Source organism: Palaemon carinicauda, chromosome 5 (assembly GCF_036898095.1).
Source record: "Palaemon carinicauda isolate YSFRI2023 chromosome 5, ASM3689809v2, whole genome shotgun sequence".
NCBI classification, from domain to species: Eukaryota; Metazoa; Arthropoda; class Malacostraca; order Decapoda; family Palaemonidae; genus Palaemon; species Palaemon carinicauda.
In genome coordinates, this window is record NC_090729.1 from 74,771,667 (window position 1) to 74,796,340 (window position 24,674).

At 45.5% G+C, this 24,674-nt stretch overlaps 1 protein-coding gene and 1 non-coding gene across 2 annotated transcripts in view; both read left to right on the forward strand.

Annotated features, from left to right (window-relative positions):
- Positions 1-1,833: 1,833 nt before the first annotated feature.
- Positions 1,834-24,674, forward strand: part of LOC137640974 (proteasome subunit alpha type-6-like) — a 47,487-nt gene continuing 24,646 nt past the window's right edge. Inside the window, exons 1-6 of the mRNA XM_068373431.1 lie at positions 1,834-2,125; positions 3,638-3,690; positions 3,903-3,962; positions 4,886-4,967; positions 11,099-11,254; positions 21,700-21,835. Coding sequence (XP_068229532.1) covers positions 1,834-2,125; positions 3,638-3,690; positions 3,903-3,962; positions 4,886-4,967; positions 11,099-11,254; positions 21,700-21,835 — 779 coding nt within the window. The remainder of the gene's footprint in view (positions 2,126-3,637; positions 3,691-3,902; positions 3,963-4,885; positions 4,968-11,098; positions 11,255-21,699; positions 21,836-24,674) is intronic.
- LOC137641737 (5S ribosomal RNA) lies at positions 18,674-18,792 on the forward strand. The gene has a single exon (XR_011044591.1). It is a non-coding gene; the product is annotated as a 5S ribosomal RNA (ribosomal RNA).

Sequence of the window (24,674 nt, forward strand, 5' to 3'; positions counted from 1 at the left end):
TGTCCTGCTTGGACAAAGGTGTGAGGGATGGCTCGAATGAGTTAGCTGCCTTGTTCACAGCTGGAATCCTCAAGAAAAGGGCCACGATGTGTTCTTTTCTCTCAGCAGGAGTTTCTCCCTACCAGAAAACGGAGCTACTATTTGCTCCTTTGTCTACCACCTTATTTCCACAAGAGTTGGTGGGGGAAGTTGGCACTGCTCTCACTCAGAAGGCCACGCATGATTTGGTGACCAATACGGCGAGGAAAGTTTTGCCTTCAACTTTTGCTTCGCGTAAACCTAAGGAAGTCTCTACTGGTGTTCGACCTTCTCAGCCCTTTCGTGGGAAACCTTTCGGAAGGGGCTCTTTCAAACCGGACGGAAGGAAACCTAGGAGCAGAGGAAACAAAACTGGCCGAGTTAGAGTCAGACTGCTCTATCCTTCAGACAGCAGTGGGTGCCAGGTTGATTCACTTCTGGAAGACCTGTGAGAGGAATGGAGCGGATCCCTGGTCCGTCCAAGTGTTAAAGGAGGGTTACAAGATCCCCTTCCTAGCCATTCCTCCTTTAGTCTCATCCAGTGGATCTTTCGCCCAAATACAGAGGGTCCGAAGAAGCAAGCCATGCGTCTCCAGATGCTTCTTTTACTAGAAAAGCAAGTAATAGAGGAAGTCCAGGATGTAACATCTCCGGGGTTTTACAACCGCCTTTTCTTAGTTCCCAAGACTTCCGGGGAGTGGAGGCCGGTTTTGGACGCAAGTGTTCTGAATGGCTACGTCCAGAATTCGACGTTTACGATGGAAACTCAGAAGACGGTTCTGGCGGCGGTGAGGAAAGACGATTGGATGGTCTCAATAGACCTCCCAAGACGCCTATTTCCATATTCCAATTCATCCCAGCTGCAGACGTTATCTAAGATTCATGGACGGAAACAAGGTCTTCCAATTCAGGGCTCTTTGTTTCGGACTATGCACGGCTCCTCTATTATTTACCAAGATCATGCTGAATGTAGCGAGCATGCTGCATTCGAGGGGAATCAGGGTCTCTCTGTACCTGGACGATTGGCTGATAAGAGCCTCCTCAGCCGATTGCTGTTTGAAGGACCTGAAAATAACTCTGGACTTAACCAAGGAACTGGGCCTCCTGGTGAGCTCGAAATAATAGAGTCGGATTTTTCAGGCTTTTCCGTCGCCAGTAAGAATAAAGTCAGCTCTCCAAAAAGTCCAAACTTTCCTGAAGAAGGAACTCTGTTCCGTAAGAGATTGGATGAGCCTTCTGAGCACTCTCTCATCAGTAGAGAAGTTTGTAACTCTGGGGAGGTTGCATTTGCATCCCCTTCAGTTTCATCTCAATCGCCATTGGAAAAAATTGGACAGCTTAGACAGGGATTGCATTCCCATCACGACCTCCATCAAGTCTCATCTTCAATGGTGGGACAACGAGCACAGACTGAAGGAAGGGTTGTCGTTATATCAGAAGAGCCCAGACCTCGTGTTATGTTCCGACGCCTCAAACTCGGGGTGGGGAGCTACTTTGGGGAAGGAGGAGCTTTCGGGGGCTTGGACAGTGGAGCAAACAACTCTCCACATCTACCAAAAGGAGCTTTTGGCAATTCATCTGGCCCTCTAAGGCTTCGAGAAGCAAATTAGAGGCAAGGTAGTATAAATCAATGCGGACAGCACTACAGCTCTTGCTTATATTACAAAACAAGGCGGGACCCACTCTTGGACTTTGTACACCTCTTCTCATTTGTGCAGAGGAAAGGAAAGTGACACTTTTGACTCGGTTTATTCAAGGAGTCAACAATGTGAGTGCAGACAGACTCAGCAGGAGGGGTCAAGTTCTCCCCAAAGAATGGATTTTACACCGAGACGTCTGCAAAAGTCTGTGGCGTTTATGGGGTCGTCCTCTCATGGATCTCTTTGCAACCGCAAAGACGAAGAGACACGAGTGTTACTGCTCTCCGGTACCAGATCCCGAAGCCATTCACATAGACGCCTTTCTGATGAACTGGTCTTACATGGAGGTTTATGCTTTCCCCCCATTCAAGATCCTTTACCAAGTGATACAGAAGTTCGTATCCCACGAAGAAACCAGGGTGACTCTAATAGCCCCGTTCTGGCCGTCAAGAAGCAGGTTTCCAGAGGTACTGGAATGGATGGTAGATTTCCCGAAAAGCCTTCCCTTAAGACCAGATCTTCTCAGACAACCTCACTTGGCCCGAAACCATCTAAACCTCCGAGCTCTACGTCTGACTGCCTTCAGACTATCGAAAAACTCGCTAGAGCTAGAGGATTTTCGAAGAAGGCAGCCAAGGCTATTGCGGGGGCAAGGTCTTCCACCATCAAGGTGTATCAGTCCAAGTGGGAGTTGGTCAGAGAGTGGTGTAGGGCTAACGTGATTTCTTCATCCAGTACATCTCTAACCCAGATAGCAGATTTTTTCATTGACCTTAAGAATAAACATAACTTCTCGTCATCTACAATTAAAGGTTACAGGAGTATGTTGGCTATGGTTTTTAGACACAGGAATTTAGACCTCTCCAATAATAAGGATCTACAGGACTTGCTTAGGTCTTTTGATACCACCAAGAAATTTCAATCAGCTCCCCTTGCCTGGAATTTGGATGTTGTGCTTAAATTTCTCATGAGTGACAGGTTTGAGCCTTTGCACTCGGCTTCTTTTAAGGATTTAACCTTGAAAACTTTGTTTCTGGTTAGCCTAGCCACCGCAAAAAGAGTAAGTGAAGTACACGCTTTTAGCAGGAACATTGGTTTTTGGGATGGAAAAGCCATTTGTTCTTTACAACTGGGGTTTTTGGCTAAGAATGAAAATCTTACTCGGCCATGGCCCAAATCCTTCGAAATCCCTAACCTTTATGATGTGGTGGGAGATGAGTTGGAGAGGGTGCTCTGTCCAGTAAGAGCATTACGGCTGTATGTGGACAGAACGAAGAATCTGAGAGGCGACTCAGACGCTTTGTGGTGTGCAGTCCGAAATCCTTCACTGCCCATGTCAAAGAATGCCTTGTCTTTCTTCATAAGACTGTTAATTTGAGAGGCTCACGCTCAGTGTCATGAAGCGGATCAGAGGCTTCTCAAAGTAAAGACACATGAAGTCAGAGCGGTAGCGACTTCAGTAGCTTTAAAAAAGAATCGTTCCCTACAAAGTTTGATGGTTACGACCTTTTTGAGGAGTAAGTGTGTTTTCGCATCACATTATTTGAAACATGTTCAAACGCTTTATGAGGACTGTTATACTTAGGGTCCTTTCGTAGCAGCGAACGCGATAGTAGGTGAATGATCTACCACTACGTTCCCTTTTCCTAATACCCCCTTTTCTATCTCTTGGAACTCGTAAGTTATGGTTGTTTGTGGAGGCTGGTCGTCAGCCTTCCACAATCTTTGGTTTGGTCAGGTGGTCAATTTGTTCCTAGAGTGCGCCCGGAACAAGGGTATTAGTTGAGGTCCTGTCATGTTATAGGTGATTGTACCGTTTGACAGCTCCTAGAGATCATCAGCTCCGAGTGGATCACTGGATCTCCTAAGGATAGCGGACGAAATGAGGCTGAGTACCATTGCTGTCAGCTTCCTTATCAGGTGAGAACCGCTTAAGTTAGGTGTTTTTTGTAATGCTTAAGTGAACTTTCAATATGTAGCTGTCTCTGACCTGCCACCAAGGGGTGTCAATCAGCTCTTATATAACCAGCGGGTAAGTTTTATATTTAAAAATTATATTTTCATAATAAAATAAATTTTTGAATATACTTACCCGCTGGTTATATAAATTTAACTCCCGCCCTCCTCCCCTCTAGAGACTACCTATGGTATTGCTATGAGGCTTGGAAGAACTGAAGTGGCTGGGTGTAGTTCTACCTGTAGTACCACTAGGGCGCGGTTGTACACCTGCCATATCTACGATAGTGCGAGATTTTGAATTTCTGCCACGGCGTCAGGAGACTTCAGCTCTTATATAACCAGCGGGTAAGTATATCCAAAAATTTATTTTATTATGAAAATATAATTTTCCTAACTATACAAACCTTAGCTATTTAACCAAACTTGCCCACCAGCCCCATCCCCCTTGAAGTCCTACCTCCAAGCAAAGTGAGCTCAATCACCTGTGTGTGAGGGGGAGTGGTAGCGAGCTACCCTCCCTACCCCCGCTAACTAGCGGTGTGGGTAGTAAACCCTCGTTAGAAATTAATGGCTCGTCATTTCAGCTGCGCTGAAAGTAATACCCCTATTTAATAGTTAAGGTTTGTATAGTTAGGAAAAATACAAATTATCTACGAATTTGTCATATTCAGAAGTATATAGATAGACTGGAAGCAGCACAAGCTAGGGTTACCAAACTAGTCCCATCACCAAGGCAATTTGGATATAGATGGAGGATGGAACATTTGAATTTATTTGATCTACAAACTCAATGACTAAAGGGCAGGTTATAGAGGCATTCAAAATTCTTAACATAACAAATGTAGATTATAACAATTCATTCACGCTTGGCACAAATCAGTCCAGAGGTAACGGATACAAGCTGGAATTGAAAAGATACATACAACACCACTCAATGTAGCAATTTCTTTACTCACAAAATAGCAAATACTTGGAATAGACTTCCAACGGATGTTGTAAACAGTAACACTGTAATTGAGTTCAAGAATAAGGTAGGCAAGATCATAAGAACTCTAAATGTTTAAACTAAATCCAAAATCGTAACACACACACACACACACACACACACACACACACACACACACACACACTCTCTCTCTCTCTCTCTCTCTCTCTCTCTCTCTCTCTCTCTCTCTCTCTCTCTCTCTCTCTCTTTCTCTTTTCGGCATTGAATTCTGTTCTGTTATAGTTCATGTTTACACCTCATAACAAACCTTCTTCTTTTTCAGGATAAATTGGTAGACCCAGTAACAGTAACGCACATGTACAGGCTTACCCAAAATATTGGATGCGTCATGACAGGCATGATTCGTAAGTAAAGTTTGTTCTTTAAAGATAAGGGGTAGCTCCTTGAAATATAATCAATCACTAAAATAGAGCCACTTCAACTGTTGAGTCCAGGATAAACGATTGTGCATAAAACTTCCATAGTATTAGCTTATCCAAACACATACACATGGGTTTCATCAGCATACAGTATGCATCCTGCACTTTAGCTTTGTACATGCACTTCAGTGTCATAATGATCCTTTATGATATGTATTCTACTGCTTATTGGTCATTCATTCTATTTTTGGTCCACTTCTCTTTGTTTGGAACACTTCCAAACCAGGAGTCTTGTGTTTTAGTGCCTCCTGTACATTTTTATGATTTAATAAGTTTAGTTTATTCCTACTCTGATACAAACTAACGAGTCATTGAATGGCATTCTGGTTTTGTTTCTTACAGCCAGACAATTAAAAAAATTGGTAGATTTTGTTAAGCTATGCTGCTGGGCAGCTAGTGTGCATGATGGGTTATGCTTGTCCCAAGTGTCTAGCCACATCACTTGTGGCCATGGAGGTGATATGACGTACATGCTTTGACTATTTCGATCAGACATTTGCATAGCTCGCTCGTCACCGTTATTTTTGCGTGCGCTTGTGTCTTTGTGTTAGCACATTATTGGTACTTTTGTGTGAATTATTTGCGATATAGTGTGTGTCTTTCGACTGTCAACTTTGATACAGTCCTGTCCGGGCCTTTAGGGCACCAGCCACCCGTTAAGATACTAGACTAGCCAGGCAGTGCTACATTGCACCCTTCTCTCTGGTTATGGTTCATTTTTCCTTTGCCTACACATACACCAAATAGTCTGGCCTATTCCTTACAAATTCCCCTCTGTCCTCATACACCTGACAACACTGACATTACCAAACAATTCCTCTTCATCCAAGGGGTTAACTACTCCACTGTAATTGTTAAATGGCTACTTTCCTCTTGGTAAGGGTAGAAGAGACGCTTTAGCATGGTAAACAAGTCTTCTAGGAGAAGGACACTCCAAAATCAAACCATTGTTCTCTAGTCTTGGGTAGTGCCATAGTCTCTGTACCATGGTTTTCCACTGTCTTGGGTTAGAGTTCTCTTGTTTGAGGGTACACTCGGACACACTAATCTTTTTAACTTCTCTTCCTCTTGTTTTGTTAAAGGTTTAATAGTTTATATAGGAAATATCTATTTTGGGGGTGTGTTATAATATTTTATTTTTCTTGTTTCCTTTCCTCACTGGGCTACTTTTCTCTGTAGGAGCCCTTGGGCTTACGGCATTTTGCTTTTCCAAATAGGGTTGTAGCTTAGCAAGTAATAATAATAATAATCCCCATGCGAGTATTTTAGGGAGTGTTCTTCGTCCCCTTAGAATTGATGTTCTCGTAGGAAGAAACGAGCCGAGAGAGATTGCTCTCCTCCTCCTCCCTCAGTAAGAGGTGAGAAGAAATGCAAGGTAAGTGCGGCGTTGAACTTTATACCCCCATCTAAGTTCTGCATGTCAGAATCATTCTTAGGTACTTTATATGTCATGGAGGACGATGGCCTTAATTTCATGAACATATCTCTGTTAGTAATATGCATTGATAAATTGAACTTTTTCTTATTGCGGATCCCCTGGCTAAGGCAGTTGCACTCCCTGAGCCAGATCCGCTGGATGCTTCTATTCCAGACTATGCTGCCTTGTTTAGATCCCCCTTATCCCCTGAGTGTGCATAGTGGTGAGTTATACCTTTCTTACTATGCAGACAAAATGCTCCCATTAGAAGTGTTTATCAGAATAGTAGAAACATCTCCTCATTCCCGAAAGGACCTTAAAGTATAAGAATATCCTGATTACCAGTCTCCAACTCATTCTACCTAGAAAGACTTGCCTTGTACTCCTAGGTGCCCTTGGCAGAAAACTCCCCTAAAGAGCGCCCGGGATGAGTCGAGAGACTTCATGCTTCAAGCAGTCCTCTCCTCCCAAGCTTTCTAAAGCTGGGAAGTCGAATGTAACTATTCCTGCCATACCTAGAATTTCGTCCAAGAGTGCCGTCCGGCCAAACGTCCAAATTCTTAGATCTGAATATAACGGCAGACCTAGATATGATGACGTCGCTCTCTGGTAGGTGATTCTCAACACACACACAAACACACACACACACACACACCCACACCCACACCCACGACCTAGACAGGCTGATGTGTCCAAGCAAGTTTCCACTCCCAAGTGTCGTGACATCACTGAACATGCGGCGATCTTGACGCATGAGCGTATTCCTCTGCGTCATGATGATGCTAAGTAAATGGCTGTTCGTCCATAGAGTAGTAGGGGATGTAATAAACCATTCAGAGTCCCATCAGAGATATGAATTCTTGACTAGGGACTGAAGCAATAGAACTTCTCCCTACGCAAATAAGAACCTTGTGTCTTATGCTAGAGACAAAACCTTTAAGGGGGCCGGCCGGTTAATGCCGTTTTTTAAGGACAGGATTTGACATTTCATACCACTTAATAAGGTGACTTAAAGAAATCTCCAAACTGCGTAGTATTTTTACCTCTGACCTTTGGTTTTGTGACGCTATTTATAAGGGTATACTTTTGGCTTAGCTGAAAGATGAGCCATGATAATTTTAGTGAGGGATAACTACTCCATCCGCTAGTTAGTGGGTTGAGGGTGAGGTAGACTGGCTACCCCACTCACTCACACCTCTCGGCTGAGTAACCACTTTTTGGCTCGGTAGAGAATGGACATGCTGACGTTCTCTCCCGCAAAGACTTGCCTTGATTATTTTTCTGTCATTTTTTCTTGTGTGTGTTTTTATTTACCCTATACATATTATAAATGTGTGTATATATGTATAAATGGAAATATTCTTTTATGTTGTTAGATACGTGTAACTTTAATTGCTGCTGACAAGATATCTGGCGGCCTCCGCCGTAAGGAAGTTGTCATTGTGTTGATACTACTCCCCTACCTTACCGCTCTCCCCTGCATTGATGGTCGGCAGGTTCTCAACACTCCCGTGTGTTTGTTTCATTACTTGAGTTAAAGTTTATAACAGTTCAGCTCCCTTTCGAGGAATTATCTTACAAGGAAGGCGACATATTCCCCGAATAGTTCGTGTTGTGCAGCGGAGCATGAATTGTAGTTAATCACAGCTTTTCTTTTCTTTTCTACAGATAGCAGCGACTTAGAACAAAAGGCCGATGGCTTGGGCCGCTCTGTTCATTATCCTGCGCTTCATGTGGTAGCTCGTGAGCTGCCCACGTTACGAGGTAGCAATCATTGTCAACCTTCAACTTAAACAAGGCTTGTTGATGGGAAGCATAGTTGCTGCGAGGAGGTTCGCCTCTAGGGATTGGAGAATCTTCCCTTACGAGGGAGTGTTAACCTTCCCTGGAGTTGGGTTGCCCCCCTTTCTGAGGGAGAGCTCCCCCACTTCAGCCATTCAGCAACCTTCCCCCTTTCGGGAAGAATTTCGGACAGCTCGACGAGTTTTGCTTCTGCTATCTCATCGGCGAAGACTGTGCTTCTTCCCCTTGAACTGGGGAAAAGCCAGTCTAAGGCTTGTTCCTCCTTCGAGGGGAACTTCTCTCTCTCTCGTTTGCGAGAGAGATTGTTACACCTACGCTTTTTTCCCATAGAGCTGGGAGAAAGCTTGTCTTAGGCAATGTCCTCCTTTGGGAGGACTTCTCTCTCGTTCGCAAGAGAGAGATTATTACGCCTACACTTTTTTCCCATAGAGCTGGGAGAAAGCTCATCTTATGCGATGTCCTCCTTCGGGAGGACTCTCATCCGCGAGAGAGATATTACACCTATGCTTTTTTCCCATAGAGCTGGGAGAAAGCTCATCTTATGCGATGTCCTCCTTCGGGAGGACTCTCATCTACGAGAGAGATATTACACCTATGCTTTTTTCCCATAGAGCTGGGAGAAAGCTTGTCTTAGGCGAGGTCCTCCTTCGGGAGGACTTCTCTCTTGTTCGCGAGAGAGAGATTATTACGCCTACGTTTTTTTCCCATAGAGGTGGGAGAAAGCTTGTCTTAGGCGATGTCCTCCTTCTGGAGTATTCTTTCTCGTTCACGAGAGATATTATTATGCCTACGCTTTTTTCCCATAGAGCTGGGAGAAAGCTTGTCTTAGGCGATGTCCTCCTTCAGGAGGACTTTTCTTGTTCGCAAGAGAGATATTATTACGCTTTGGTTTTTTTTCCATAGAGCTGGGAGAATGCTTGTCTTAGGCGATGTCCTCCTTCGGGAGGACTTCTCTCTCGTTCCCGAGAGAGATATTATTACGCCTACGCTTTTTTCCCATAGAGCGGGGAGAAAGCTTGTCTTAGGCGATCTTTGGGAGAACTTTCCTCTCGTTCGTGAGAGGTAACTTGTAGGAGTTTGCTGATCCACCAGGGGCGGTGGCAGAGCTTTCTCCGAAGCAGGTTTCTCCTTTGGGGGAACGAGTCTCTCGTTCTCGAGAGGAGACCGCCTCTGGGCATCGGTAGTCCCCCCTTACGCTTATGGTTCTCCTCCAGGGGCGGAGCGAGAGCCTTATCTTAAGCGACATTCTCCTTCGGGAGAACAAACTTCCCCTGCGGAGGTGTTTTCGTTAGATCTTTGAACCTGCTGGTTCTCATTGACCCTTCGGGGTCTCGTTACGATCACCCTTTTGGGCTGGCGTGATTGTGAGCCTCTGGGCTCTTGTCAGGTTGATCCTGCGGGTTTTCATGACAGTGGAAGTCCGTCGGGACTCCGTCGCGCTGATCCTTTGGGCTAAGTGACTCGAAACCTTCGGGTTTGTTACGCTGAACATTCGTTCTCTTGTAACCATGGTAATGTTGAGCCTTTGGGACCTCGTGTCATCAGTCACGTTGACCTCTCGGGGTCTCGTGACAGACGAACTTCGGTTCCTTGTTACTCTGACCCTTGGGCTCTCGTAACTTTAGTCACTCTGATACTTCGGTGTTTTGTGACAAGGAAATTTCAGTTTCTCGTTGCACTGACCCTATGGGGTCTCGCAACACAGGCTACATTAGGCTTTTAGTCACGCTGACCCTTTTGGGGCTCGTGACAGAGGAACTTTGGTTTCTCGTTGCGCTGACCCGTCGGGGTCTCGCAACAAGTATACGCTGTATCTTCTGGTTCTCGTGACCCTTGTCAATATGAGTCTTAATCGTATGACAGAGAGTTTTCAGACTCTCGTTGTGTTGAGCGTTCATGTTCACGCAACTTACTCTACCGTGAACCTTCTGGTGATCGTAGCAATGAGTTCTCTCCTAAGCGTCAAGAATTTTACTCTTACGACAGAGAGTTTTCGGACTCTCGTCACGTTGAGATCTTGCCCGCGCAACCTATCCAGCGCACGCGAACAACTAGGCTAGCACAATCAACGCTATGTTTAAGAGCGTGAACAGCTTAGCGTGCGCACGCAACCATCTCGGGTCGCGCGCGCGCAAGAGTATTACTCATATGACAGTTTTCGAACTCTCATTGCGCGCGCGTGACTATCTCTGTTTTTGTGCGTGCGGTAAAGTGTTCGCGCACGCCCAAGATTCGCGTGCATAGACGAGACTAAACCCCACTTAAAAGGAACTCGAGAGGGAAACCACTCAAGAAAGGAAGCCCCTTTACTTCGGTGAAAAGAGCGACCATCCTCATAGGTAGCAGAAACAGCATGAAGGTGTTGCTCCTTATGAGGGAACTTAGCTTAGATCACTGAGTACACCCAGCCTGATGAGCAAGGTCAGCTAGCATGTTCACCTAGAGGGGATCACTAGCCTGGCTGATATTCTATGGAGACCCTGCCAGCAACTTCTCTGTTGCCAAAGAGTTGCACTTGTTGGAAAGAAAATCCATCCAGAAGGTCGGGTAAGGGGGGGGTGGGGGGGGGGGGAGAAGGCTGAGGCTTACCTCCTGCCCAGGATGCAGTCTACCAAATTTTTTTTTTTTTTTTTTGCTGTAAGAAACAAAGCTAGAAGTAACCTCATTAAATGACTCAGGTTTGTATAGCTAGGAAAAATACAAATTATATAAAATTTTGTAATAATGAGGGGATTCATGGATTGCTGAGTAAGTATTGTTATTGTATGATATGAAACTAGACATTTTTATTACTAGTACATTGTCGTGATTTATAACTGGGATTTCTTCTTCACAGCTGACAGCAGGTATCAAGTGACTGTAGCGCAGAGTGAGGCCAACAACTTTAAATATAAACATGGTTATGAAATTCCCATTGATGTTCTATGCCGCCGTATTGCAGATATTAATCAAGTTTACACTCAAAATGCTGAGATGAGACCTTTAGGATGCAGTAAGACCATATATATAGTATTTCATTGAAGCTTGTTTTAATTGATATCTCATTAGAAATATTATAGTTCCTGTTATTCCTCTCTCCATTTACCTGCCCCTTCCAGTATTGTAGTTGTGCATGCCGTCTGTGGCATTTTATGGCAAATAAGAATTGGGCCCATTTCATATTCAACATTGACTTGTTGCCAGTTGGCTACTCATATCATTTGTTCCAACCAATTTCATACCATCTTTTTGTTTTGGTTGGTTAGCTCAAACATATGCCTATATGTCTTCTAATGGTGTTAAGATTTGTTTCTGTGCTTATTAATGGAAAAAAAGAAAATCCTCATTCCATGTGTGTCGTGTCAAAAACAGCAATGTGGCTAAGTGTCGAAACGGCTTCGTTATAGGGACTACATTTAAGGAAAAAAAATTCCAGATTAGGAGAGTTCAGAGAAGGCTACACTAGGAGATTTGGGGGGCTATATTGAAGTTGAGTATCCAAATGAGTAATGAACAGTCTGCTGTCTATAATGATATTCATTGTCACCTTTCAAGGGGTAAGCTTTGGGTGGATCTAATAGTAAACAAATACTGAAACTTGCTAAAAAATTTGGCCTCTAATTTGTTCTCGACTCGTATCTGTGGCTTGCCTTAGACTGATTATAAATTCTCTAGTGTTTTCAAGAATAAAGTGGGTAAATTAACCCTCTTTTGATCTGATACCCGTTCATGTAACTATAAGTGCTCCGTTAACGTATGAATACTTATTTTGAGGAAGTATTCCTTAAAAATTGTGGCATCATCCAACAAAAATGAGATTTGCATGTGTGTCAGGGCAGATACTGTGCCTAATCGGAAATATGTACAGAAAACGGATAGCAGCACCACATGCGCAGGATGGGTCAAGCAAAGATTCAGTACTTAGTGAACATACATTAGCACCGGTAATATTGAATTTTTTCTTAAGGCTTTCACAAAGTGCTAGTGCATTTTGGATTGATGAAGGACCATAGATTCTGTAAAGTGTTTCAACCACAAAGTAACAAAAAATGTCAGAAAAAAATAAAATTAATGGTAAAGCATGTTGAAAAGCTCATTCCTAGTTAGTGTTAGGTAATGAAAAAAAAGTGATATTGATTTTTATGTGCCTTTATCTGCTCAAAAGTGGCAATTGCAAGGTTCATCATTGGAAAATAGGGACGAGACAGATTTTGGTGGGGAGACAGAAGTAGTAGCTGATCTAGTAGCCATAGGGCTTCAAGTGACCTTACATTAACACCCCGCAAACTTTTGGCTTGGTCGCCGGCCATATCTTCAGTCTCCCATGTGGTTCGTTCTTCCATCGCACTGTACGTACATGATTTTTCCAATCAAGAATCACACCAAAAATTTTAAATGAGTTTATATAGTTAAAGAAACATTGTAAATGGAAAGATCTGGATGTTGAGGGGTCACTGTCCTTGGCCTACTTACAATCTTTCTTAGAGTTTTTTTAGGGTTCAACTTCTTGCCCCTTACCACCATTCACTAGTTTTAGCTATATCTCCATTAAGAGATTCTGAGACCCCATATCTACTCTTTGGAGAGGGAAGTGATGCAAAGAAAGTAGTGTCATCTGCACATGCAACAATTTTTTTTAGGCTAAACCACACATGTATGTAGTAGGAAAAGTTATGGGTTAAGAAAACTACCTCGAGGAACACACATTACATTCTTATACCCACTATGGTGCTCATCAAGATCTCATTGCAATCTATTATTTAGAAATTCAATTATGATGCTAAGAAAAGACCTGCCTACTCCCAACTAAATAAGTTTGAAAACAAAGTCTTCATATTTAACACTGTCAAAGGAAGCACCAAAATCAAGGCCAAATCATGCAAACTTCCTGACCTCAATCAAGGGATTTTTGTACAGCATTGAAAATTGTAAACAGCAAGGAGATGAATCTCAGACTTATTCCAGTGTGTTCTTTTCCAACATCACTAAAACTTACGTTGCAAGAGCCATAGATTGTGGTAATCATGGATTAAGTTTGGAACATCATTGGAACTTGAGCAAGTGGATGGATAGTGCATTTTTTTTTTTTTTTTTTTTTTTTTTTTTTAGTTTTCTCAATCCTGTTATATTATGAAAGGGAAAGAGGTAGTTTCTCTATATTTCAATGGAAAACTCCATATGATATTGAAAATTTGTTGAGATGGGTGAGACAGATTTGGTCAGTTTTAGTAGGATGTTTCTGTTATTAATTTCTTTCCCTTAACCCTCTTCAGTTTGTGGGATTCATACAGGAAAACTTCATTGGAATAAAATAAATTTTGATGAAAAAATGTATTATTTCTTTACTTTTTGAGGTTCACCCTGCTTCACCGATTAGTAATGTCGAGGTTTTTTAATACAAGGTGACTGTATAAAGGTTATGCTCATGCCCATCCCAAGTTTGTTCTACCATAGAACACCACATATAGCTTGTGCAACCATATTTTCTTGGGTGGAGAAGGCAATTGAAGGGTGGGAGAATGGGAGCTTGTACAGTAATTGTTTATGATAGATGCTGATAGAAATGAGCTTTGTAAAGGAAGCCAAGTTAACCCCATATACAAATTTTACTAGTAAAATGAGATTTTTTTTTCTAATGTCATATTAGTTGTGGTATATTGTGTATAATCTGAAATGATAATTAGAATTACCTGTTCTGCTGAAACTTGAAAGAATTGTATATTTTTTTTTAAAGATATTGCAACAATTTGTGTTTGTTCCGTAACCGAAATACAAACCACGCTATTTACATTGGGTATTACTTTTGGCGTAGCTGAAATGACGAGCCATTAGATTTTAACGAGGGTTTCCTACCCCGCGCTAGTTAGCAGGTGTAGGGGGAGGGGTAGCTTGCTACCCCTCCTCCTCACACACTGGTGAAATGTCTCACTTCACTTTTGGCTCGGACAATGGACAGACGTGCCTGTCTTTGTCCTCGCTTGGCAGCCATTTTTTGTTTTGTCTTTACTTAATCACTTACTTTTCTTTTACTCAATATATATGTAAACAAATTTTCGTGTTTATGTATATATTTGAGTATAGAAATCAGTAAGTTTCCTTTTCAAAGTTCGTGCTTGTGTGTGTAGTGTACGATATCTCCGTGGAGTCCTCGGCAGTTAGGCCACCACGGTGTAATTTCATGGGTTGCAATCGAGTTTGACTTCGGTCTTTCTCTCTCTCTCTGTTGAGGTCGTTCACCCTTACTACGTTACCTTTACTATGTCTGAGTAGCTTCCTTCCCGTGTGGGTGGGGTTGCTTCGCCGTATGTTTTGTCTCAATTAGTTTATGAATCTAATTGTATTGGTTGATTTTTTTTTAGTTTTTTAGAACGATTCCTTTCGGGGTTTTTGTTCTTTATTTAGTGTTCATTCATTTTTTTTTAAATTACGCAATTACATAGTTACATGATTATAATTGTTATAATTCTGTGTTGGTTACAGCTCTCCTTCCGTGAGTGTAATTGGTTGTGAGGGCACGTGCCTGTTGTATAATTCTTGTGTTCTTTTTCCTCGGGATTCCTCTTCGGAGTCTTCCCGGGGGAATTAATGTTAACTAATGATTTTTTGTTTTTATTTTTCACAGTTAACGATCTAGTTCGTTTCTGTAATGTGGCAACGGAGTGAGCTGCCTTATTGAAGCCTGGGTAATCTGCTGTTGCTGCCTCCCCTATAGATCTTCGTCAGGGGCGTGTCTCCTTCTCCTGGAAGTACTCCCGTGACGATTGACAGCTCTCCTGTTCATTTTAGAACACCCAGGAGGCTCGCCTCCTTGGGTGGGTAACTTCCCTTCCTAGGGAAGTTTTCCTATCCAGGCTTGAGGTTTTTCCCTTTGGGGGGATCTCCTCTTGCCTTTTTTTTTTTCGTGCGACTATGCTCTTGGTGCTGAGCGGTCACACCTGCAGTTACGCTCAAAGGGGCTGGGCAACTGCAGGAGCCCCTCTTCAGAGGATTGCTCTTTTTAGGTCACTGGCTGACCCGTCTCTTCTACGAAGTGTTTCTCTTTTGTTCGCGAGGGAGTACACTCATAGAGACTCCTCTTTGGAGGACTTTTCTACTGTTGTTGCTGTTGGCCGCCTTCGCCGTAAGGCTCACCATCCGCTACGTCGTAAGGGCCTCCCATCTCCCTATAAGGGTGCTAAGAGGCGCCTTTTTGAATCTTCTCCGTATGCAGTCTGCAGCTCCTTCCTCCTTAGATCTCTCCGGGGATCGATCTCCAACGCCTTCCTGACCTTCCGCCCCTGGTGTAGATGGACAGCAGTCTGACCTCGTCATCCGACGGGCAACGGTCCCTTCGGGCCAAAAGGTTGCCTCCCACGGGGGGTGCTTCCCTTGCGTGTCAGGGTTCCCCTGCGCGCCCTTCTGCGGTGTTAGCGCACAGGCGCTCTCCTGCTCATCAGCGTTTTCCTGATCGCTAGTGCTCTCCTGTTCGCCAGCGCTCTCCTGATGATCGTCGCCCCACTGCTCGCCAGCGCTCTCCTGAGGACTCCGAACATCCTGCTGTTCCTGTTGTGCGCCCTGCGCGCCATCGGTCTCCTGAGCACTCTAGATCTCATGCCCGTCAGAGAGCACCTGCGCTTCCAGTTCCTGATACGCGCCCACGTTCGCCCGCGCAACCTAGAACTTCGGTTCAGGTCTTGGACAAGGACTCTTCTTCTTCGCACAGGATTCCACGCGTCGCCCTTCTGCTCGCCAGCGACCACAGACGCGTCAACGTTCGCCTGCTCGTCAGCGATCTCCTGTGTGTCAACGATCGCCATCGATCTTCCACGCGTGTCAGGTCCCCTGGACACCAGCAGTAGCGATCTAGCACTCGCCTGTTGTAGATCTTCCTTCTGCTCACCAGTGCTCACCTTTACTTCTGTCCTTCTGTGCGCCAGCTTCCTTCAATCGCCAGCGCACATCTGCGCGCCCTTTTCTGCCACGCACCTATGGGCACCATCAGTTTTTCCTGACCGTCCAGGATCGCCTGATTGACAGCTCGCATCGGCGCTCTCCTTCCTGATGCACCTGCGCGCGCTCTGATTAGCGCGATGCGCGCTAATCATCCCTAGTCTCTTACGCGTCAGCGATCTCCTATGCGCCCGCGCGATTCTTCGCCTGCGCGCTAGCGTTTTGTTAACGCACCACCGCTTGCCAACGCGCCATCGCTTGTCAACGCGCCATCGATTGCCAACGCGCCATTGCTTCCCAACGCGCCTTCACTCGCCTACGGCCTTCGCTCGCCAAGAGGCGACATCGCTCCTCAATGCGCCATCGCCCGCCTACGCGCCATCGGTCTCCCGACCGCCTGCGCTCGCCCGCGCACCCACGTGCCTGCGCAACCACACGCCTACACATACGCGCACCCATGCACATGCGTTCCAATGTTTGCCCGCGCGGGAACTGACGGTGTTCCATCGCGCGAACCGACGGTGTTCCATCGCGCGAACCGACGGTGTTCCATCGCGCGAACCGACGGTGTTCCATCGCGCGAACCGACGGTGTTCCATCGCGCGAACCGACGGTGTTCCATCGCGCGAACCGACGGTGTTCCATCGCGCGAACCGACGGTGTTCCATCGCGCGAACCGACGGTGTTCCATCGCGCGAACCGACGGGGTTCCATCCGGCTAGATTCCTGCAGTTGCCATTTCTTGCCTATGGGTCATCGCTCGCCTGTGAACCATCGGATTCCGACCGCCAGCTCTCGCCCTTCCAACCACGCTCGCCCTCCTTCTGCGCTCCCTTGCGCACTTTCGTCCTCGCTTCTGCGTGCCCGCGCACGGGCGCTTCCACGTTCGGCCACACGCGAACCATTGATTTACCATCGCGCGAGCGCCAGGGCGATTGCGACCGCGATTCCTGTCGGGGTTTCGCAATACGGCCAGCCTGGCAAGTCTTCTGGAGTGCGTATTTCCAGAACATGGTCTACACCCCGTAAACGCCGAGCATGGCAAGTGCAAGAGCAGGAAGAATCTTCAGAGAGGTCTGAGTAACATTCTTCTTTCCAGAACCTGGGTTAGCCCTTCCTCCTCGTCATTCCCTGGAAGGGTCGTGCCAGGGAGTTTTCCTTTCGAGATTTCTCCATCGGGTAAGGGGTGACTGGTTTAGCCCTTCCTCTTCTCCATCCCGTGGAAGGGGCTTACCAGGTCCTTTCCCTCTTCGGTTGCGACCCGAGGTTTTGTTCAAGGAAGCTCCAGGAAGATCATAGGTACTTTCCTCCTCTCAGGCTCAAGCACTTTTGCGTTCTGTCGCCAAGTTTCGAACTTGCTGGCAAACTCGATGTTGGAGCATCTAGACGCAGTGACCGAGGGCTTCCCCTCGGGTGTCTCATCCGTGGATGTCGACAAGCTCAGACACTCTTCCATCCTTGGGAAGAGCTTGTTTGAGCCCAAGGACAGACACATGGACAGCTGTTGTGCGGAGGAAGTCGACTTCCGTTTTCACTCCTCCAAGGGGCTTTCTTCTAGACCCTGCAGGCCTCCAACGCCTCTTCTTTCAGCCTCGTCTGCCTAAGTTATCGGACCGGGTACGGCAGCTAAGACAAGGTGTACAATAGCAGTCCCCTCCTGTCAGGGACAGGTAGCACGGGAGGCATAATCCTAGAGGGAGCGGCAGTTCACAAACTCTAGGATTGGCAACCCCCCCTTGCAGGTCTCACGCTGGGGGGGATGCCTAAGGTTACTCATCTGGATAACAGCTTCCCGATGCCGATTCCTGCACGATCTCCGTGATCAGCCAAGGATATCGCGCCTCGCTCTTACCATCTCTCCGTCTCTGTCACGAATCCAGTGTCACTGAGCCTCTATGCCATGGGGTCGGCAAGAGTTTTGCCCGTTTGGGCAGAAGGATCCATGCCTTAGGAGAAGGTCCTCCATAGGTTCGTCGACGGCTTCATCCCCCGGCTTCTTCAGTCGATCCTTCCTCATAGGAAAGCATCTGAGACGGGAGTTCCGTCGTCGACCTCTCAGCTCTGATCAAGTTTGTCGAACAAACTTCGTCCAGCGTGGAACAGCAGAGTCGATCAGACTGGTAACGAGGCTGCAGGACTCCTTAGGCCCTGGATCGGAAGGACAGGTACTTCCAGTTTCCATTCCATCCATTTTCCAGGAAGCTCTTGGAATTCAGCCTAGACTACAGGTGTCCCTGCTTAAGATGCGGTGTGGCGATCCCGCCGTGGCATCGCAGGTTTTTCCCCAGAGAACTCTCCCTGCTTTCCTCATGGCCGCTCAGGAGCAGGCTTCCGCCTCCTTTGCTTTTTTGAGGTCTGGTCAACTCCGGTAGGCTCGGGTTCGACCTTCTTCAACGCCGGGGCAAGCTTCCGGGTCTTTACCAAGAGTGAGGGATCATGGTAATTTGCTAGGAGCCTTCTCTATTTCTGCCTCAACATCTGGAGTATCTAGCCATGATATTGAGTCAACGGCCATACCACGTTGAAAACACCGCTTCTCGTCTGATCAGTGAAGTTAAGCAACGTTGGGTCTGGTCAGTACTTGGATGGGTGACCGCCTGGGAACACCAGATGCTGTTGCCTCCTTCTCCGAGCCTTCCCTTCAGTTGACTGTGGCAAGGCTGAGGAGAGTCGCAGTACCTGTTCTCAGTCAAGCAGAGCTTTCAGCCCTACCTTGGAACGTTTCCTGGGTCTCTTTTCCTCATTGACCCGTCTAAAGTCCCGAACGGTCGCCTCAGGATAAGTTCCCTGTGAGGCGGCCCAAGTTCCGGTGGTATCAAAGCAACGATTAACCGGACTTTCTGGCCCCTATGGGACCAGCGGAACGTTTAGATCTGCAATGGGGGTTGACCTATGGAACCTCTTGATGGGAGTGGATATTCTCGTCCTTTCTCCACATTTTAATGCTGTTCTCAGACTCGTCAAAGAAAGGGGGGGGGGCTTTTTCCGGTTCAGGCCTATGGTCAGGACCTGAGGGATACCTCCCCATCATTCAGGCAGGCTTAGGGGCTGTAGTCTGGCCCCTCTACAGATCCTACAGTTCCTGCCAAGTCGCTCTGTGCGCGACGACTTCATGGTACTGGCGTATTCCAACCAGCAGGGGACGCGTTTTCATACCTTTGCATCTTGCAGTAGAGATACTGAGATGATCCGAGGTCCTCTCAATACCACTATCGGCTCACTCATTCCGGGCAGTGGAATGTTCTCTCCGACTATCTGAGCAGAGCCTCGCAGATAGAGAGTACCTGGGGGTCTTTGGGCTATAGTAACCAGCAAGTCCTGGCCTGGGGGACCTGATCGCGACAGCCTGGAACTTCAAGCTTCCGCTGTTCTTCCCCCCAGTCTCAGACCCCAAGACTCTTTGGCAAGATGCTTTCCGGTGACGGTGGGACAACATCGACTCCTGCGTCTTCCCACCATTGTTGTCTATTGAGAATGGGTCTCAACAAGACCAGGTTGTCTGTCAACCTTTCGATGGCCCTGAGAGCTCCACTGTGACTATACGCAGAACGGTTTCCGGACCCTCTGCTTCCCCTGACGGAACTCCCGGGAGAGCTTCTTCCACGGCACGGGCTACTCGAACAACCACACTACAACATCTTTCACGAGCCGTTGCATCGCTTCGGCTTCACGCCTGGAGACACTACGCCGCCTCCTCAAGAAGAGACAACCCGCTACAGTCGCGGAGCAGATGTCGCGTCACCTGTGATAGTCATCCGCAGGGGTCTACCAGGCGAAGTGGAGAGTCTTCTGTGGTTGGTGCCGTGGGAGAGATACCTCTTCCCTTGAGGCCTCTTCTCCAGCAATAACGGAGTTATTGCTTTTCAGCGGGAAGAAACTCTTTTCCGCTCTCGGCAGTAAAGCCTATCGCTCAGCCTTTCCCTGGCCTTCAGGCTGAAAGGAATAGACTTTTTCCTTCCCGCTGGACCTTTCTTCACTCATGCGAAGCTGCGAACGTCCCTGCCCCCAGTCGGAGTGAGACCACCTCCATGGAGCATGGTTCGGACTCTTTAGTCCCTTAAGAGATCTTCTCAAGAACCATTACGTCAGGCCTCTGATCGTATTCCGTCTTGGGGGACGGTGATCCTGCTCACTCTGGCCTCGGCCAGTGTGTAAGCAATCTTCATGGTCTCGTACGACTCCGCCCTTTCAAGAGAATAGGGGAAGGCAACATTCAGGTTTGCTCCTGAGTTGTTTTCTAGACTCAGAATCTTGGAGTCCCGGACCTTCGGTCCAACTCCTTCAAGATTTCAAGTCTCCATTCTGTATTAGATGACCCAAACCTTCTCCTTGCCAGTAAAGGAATCGAGGGGTTATCTTTGAGAACAGCTGCAGTTTGTCCTCACATGCAGCCGGTTTGGGAGCACAGGGAGGACACAGGGGAGAGTCACCAGTATACCTCTTCAGCTCGGACTCAAGGACATTCATCTCGACCTGAATCCAGACCCTCCCCCGTCACGTCGCCCTAGAGCACGATGTCGGCTACATCGCAACGTCCCTTGCCTTCGAGTAGAACTACTCTGTGACACAGGTGCTACAAGCTGGAGTCTCGAAGTGTCTAATGACCTTCGCAGCCCGCTTCCTGCAGGACGTGACACACAGGAGTATCGATACGTTTCTATCGCTCTGTGGTGGCTACACAACAGCTGGTCTAACCTCAGGCTCCTTTTTGGACAGGTAGCAGAAGGTTGAGGCATTGTTATCAGGTTTTAGTCTGCATGAACGAAAGAAGTATGTCTGGCCCTTACTTCTTTCTTCATCATCCCCTCTACTGGGGAAGCAGCATCCTGGTCTCTGCATAGCTGACCTCAAACCTCTGCAGGTAAACCATGCTTCCTTGTGTTCCGAGTATTGAGTTAATACTGTCGCGTCCCCCATACCCTGACGAGGTGGTATTGGGAACGTCCTAACCCAGAGTTCCTTCTGGAACTCCAGGTCAAATGCCTAGGACAGGTCACACTTTCTTCCTTCACACACAAGCTTATGTAGGCCACTCGTTTCCTTGCAGAGCAAGGAACTTGTGAGGTGCAGGGACTCCTTTTCTCGAGTGCGACTCACTCGGATTCTGAGTCCCCGGGTAAAGCCAAAGCCAGTAAGGCTGGGGACTTTCCACCCTTCCTAAGGGGTAAGTCACCCAATGTAAATAGTGTGGTTTGTATTTCGGTTACGGAACAAATGACAAATTCGGAGATAATTTGTATTTTTCCTAACCATACAAACCTTAGCTATTTACACATATTTGCCCGCCAGCACTGTCCCCAAGTCAAGTCCTACCTCTAAGTGAAGTGAGACATTTCACCAGTGTGTGAGGGAGGGAGGGGTAGCAAGCTACCCCTCCCCCTACCCCTGCTAACTAGCGCAGGGTAGGAGATCCTCGTTAAAATCTAATGGCTCTTCATTTCAGCTACGCCGAAAGTAATATGCAATGTAAATAGCTAAGGTTTGTATGGTTAGGAAAAATACAAATTATCTCTGAATTTGTCATTTTAGGTATGATTCTGATTGGATATGATGACGAGCTTGGTCCATGTGTGTACAAGACAGATCCAGCGGGATATTATTCTGGGAATAGAGCTTGTTCTGCTGGTGTGAAGCAAGTGGAAGCTAACAGTTTTCTTGAGAAGAAGTAAGTAACCAAATAATTTTATAAGGTAGTAGTAGTAATAATGTACTGTACATAATATGATGTTGTTTGTATGTTATTGCATTAGGTTGTTTAGTAGATGAGTGCCATTAGAATGAAAAGGATTTGCTTCTTAGGCAAAGATCCGGAATTTGGTGAGGTAGTATCGAAGTAAAAATATTTTGTACAAAATACAAAGCAACTTACTGTATTAGAAAGGGAAATTAAAAAAGCTCAACATATTTTAGTGCTAAATATAAGGTCAGAAAAAAAAATTCAACTGAAAAAAAATTAATTAAACTGTAGAGAATTATTTAAACTAATGCATTTAAAGTTAATCTTACCTGTAATGAAAGAAAAAACTCTAGTGTTATATGAATTTAATTAAAGAATCAAAATTAATGTAAAAGATGAAAATAATTCCTTAACTAACGTGACAAATAACTACAAGTAAACAGTTTAGTGAACCTTTAAATTTTAAGCTTAGAAGAAATCACCATTCTGTAAAAACATAAATGTTTAAGAGATTATGTAAACCTTAGAATGAAATGAAGTCCCCATAAAGACTACAAATATGATTACTGTATAGAGGAACAGTAATCCCTAGGCTGTTCATGGGTGTTATGTTCCAAGGCCCCTTTCCCATGATACCTGAAAAAGCATCAAAGTAGATACAGAAATCTACGATACATTTTCGTTATTTTTATAATTTTTTTATTTTTTATAACCTTTAAGCTTTCACGAGGCCAGAAATCAAAATGAAGACTATAGTTAAAATAGGAGAAAAATATAAAATTTAGCTCCCCTTAGAAACCTGAAATATAAAGAGGAGTCAACATTATAGATTACAGTACTGCACAGTAGAACCTTGCAACAACGATTGCTGTTACTGTGGACAAAAGATATACTTAGCTAAATTCAGATAACTAGAGTAGCATTCAGTTACCAAAGGTTACCATAAGAAGTACGTAGTTCTGATAAATTTATTTGTTTCAGCACAAAATACAAACCATCCGCTCTTAACTATGTAGTATTATTTCGGCGAAAGTGAAACCAGGGCACTATCGACTAACTGTCACTTTTTATTTGAGCTCTGTAAAGACATAGCCTTTCTCTCCTTACAAACCTTTTTACCCAGTTATGGCTAAAAGAAACTGGCTTAAAGCTTAATAAAAAGTCACTTTTTTTCAGAGCTGCCTTCCATGGGGCTCACAGGTTTCTCGTGCAAAGCAAGGAAGCAAGAGGTCTTTGGCCTTTACTTTGGCTCGGCCCGAATTCGCTCTGCTTCTGCGGGCGATCAGGACCAGATGTCGATGAGAACTTCTCGGAGTAACTTATCGGGTAACCCCTCCGTGGTAAACCCAGAAACGAGCTTGGGCTACGTTTCACACGTAACACTCAATGTCAACCTTCAACTTGAGCTTAGCTCATTGACAGGAAGTAGAGAGTACTGCCCGGAGGTTTGCCTCCAGTTATTGGTTAATTTTCCTTAACGAGGGAGAGTTAAGCTCCATCAGGTGTTGAATAATTTTCCATAACAAGGGAGAGTTAAGCTCCATCAGGTGTTGAATAATTTTCCTTTCCTAGGGGAGTTACCCTACACCAGGTGTTGAGCAACTTTACCTTCCGAGGGAGAGTTCCTCTTGCCAGCCACTGTTCAGCAGTCTCCTCGTTTGCGGGGAAAATTGCAGACGGCAGCAAATGATTCCTCTGGCGGGGATTGGATTTGTCCTTACCCTGCCCTTGCTCTTTGGAGCTTGCCGGCGAATGAGTTAGGTGATTGCTTACAACTCCTACTCATCGCTGTCGCACCCTCAGGGTACGAAACTAACCTTGTTGCAATTCCTACTGGGATTTTTGCTGTAGATGATGACAAAAGCGACCACATCCTCTCCCATCAACGAGTCTCGTAGGCCTTGACTTTTCAAGGTTATTTCTACTTCTTGCCTTTGGGCACAACAAAGCTCATGGAGTTTTGCAAGGCCAAGCCCTTCAGGACCTGCACCTAGTGGTTTCAACCTCTGACGAGTGACACATGGCTGGTCTTAGAGTCCAGCATGACATAAGGCTCGCCAGCGAGAAAGCATTTGGCTTGCGAAGATAGCCTTCGCTGCTTCTCTCCAACGTCGGCGAACAAGAAACGATTCAACTTGCGAGGAGAGCCTTTGCTAATTCTAGCCAGCGCCAAAATAATACTTCTTACTAAAGAGCTCCAGGTTTGTATTGCTAGGGAAATTACTAATGACTTCCAAATTTATCATATTTATTTACTCTATATAAAGGTAATACAGTGAACCCTCGCTACTTCGCGGTTCGACCATCGCGGATTTTTTTCATAACCCATGTATATACATATATCGCGGATTTTCCAGAAATATCGAAAATACCGCGATGTGACCGATGGTGCGAGATTGGAGAAAGTAAGGAAAATTGAATCGTGATTGATTTTCAATATAAATGAAACTTTGAGGAGCAACAAAGATATCATTTGTTAGAAAGATAGAGAGAGGTAAGGAATGGTAGGTAGTGAAAAGTAGCCCACAGAGAGAGAGAGAGAGAGAGAGAGAGAGAGAGAGAGAGAGAGAGAGAGATAGAGGGGGTTTAAATGTAATAAACAAAAAAATTTGATAGGTTATAACACATTGGTGCTTATGTAATATCAACTGTATACTGTAGACGGTTTGAATAAGTTAAGAAATGGTATAAATGATACTTTGTTAGTGTATTCGTACACACTCGAGCGGCAGCTAGATGACAGCTGATCTAATCACAGCCAAAAGTAAAAAAAAAAAAGAAGTCAACAATACTCGATTTTTAAAACAAACCCGAAATTTAAAAACAA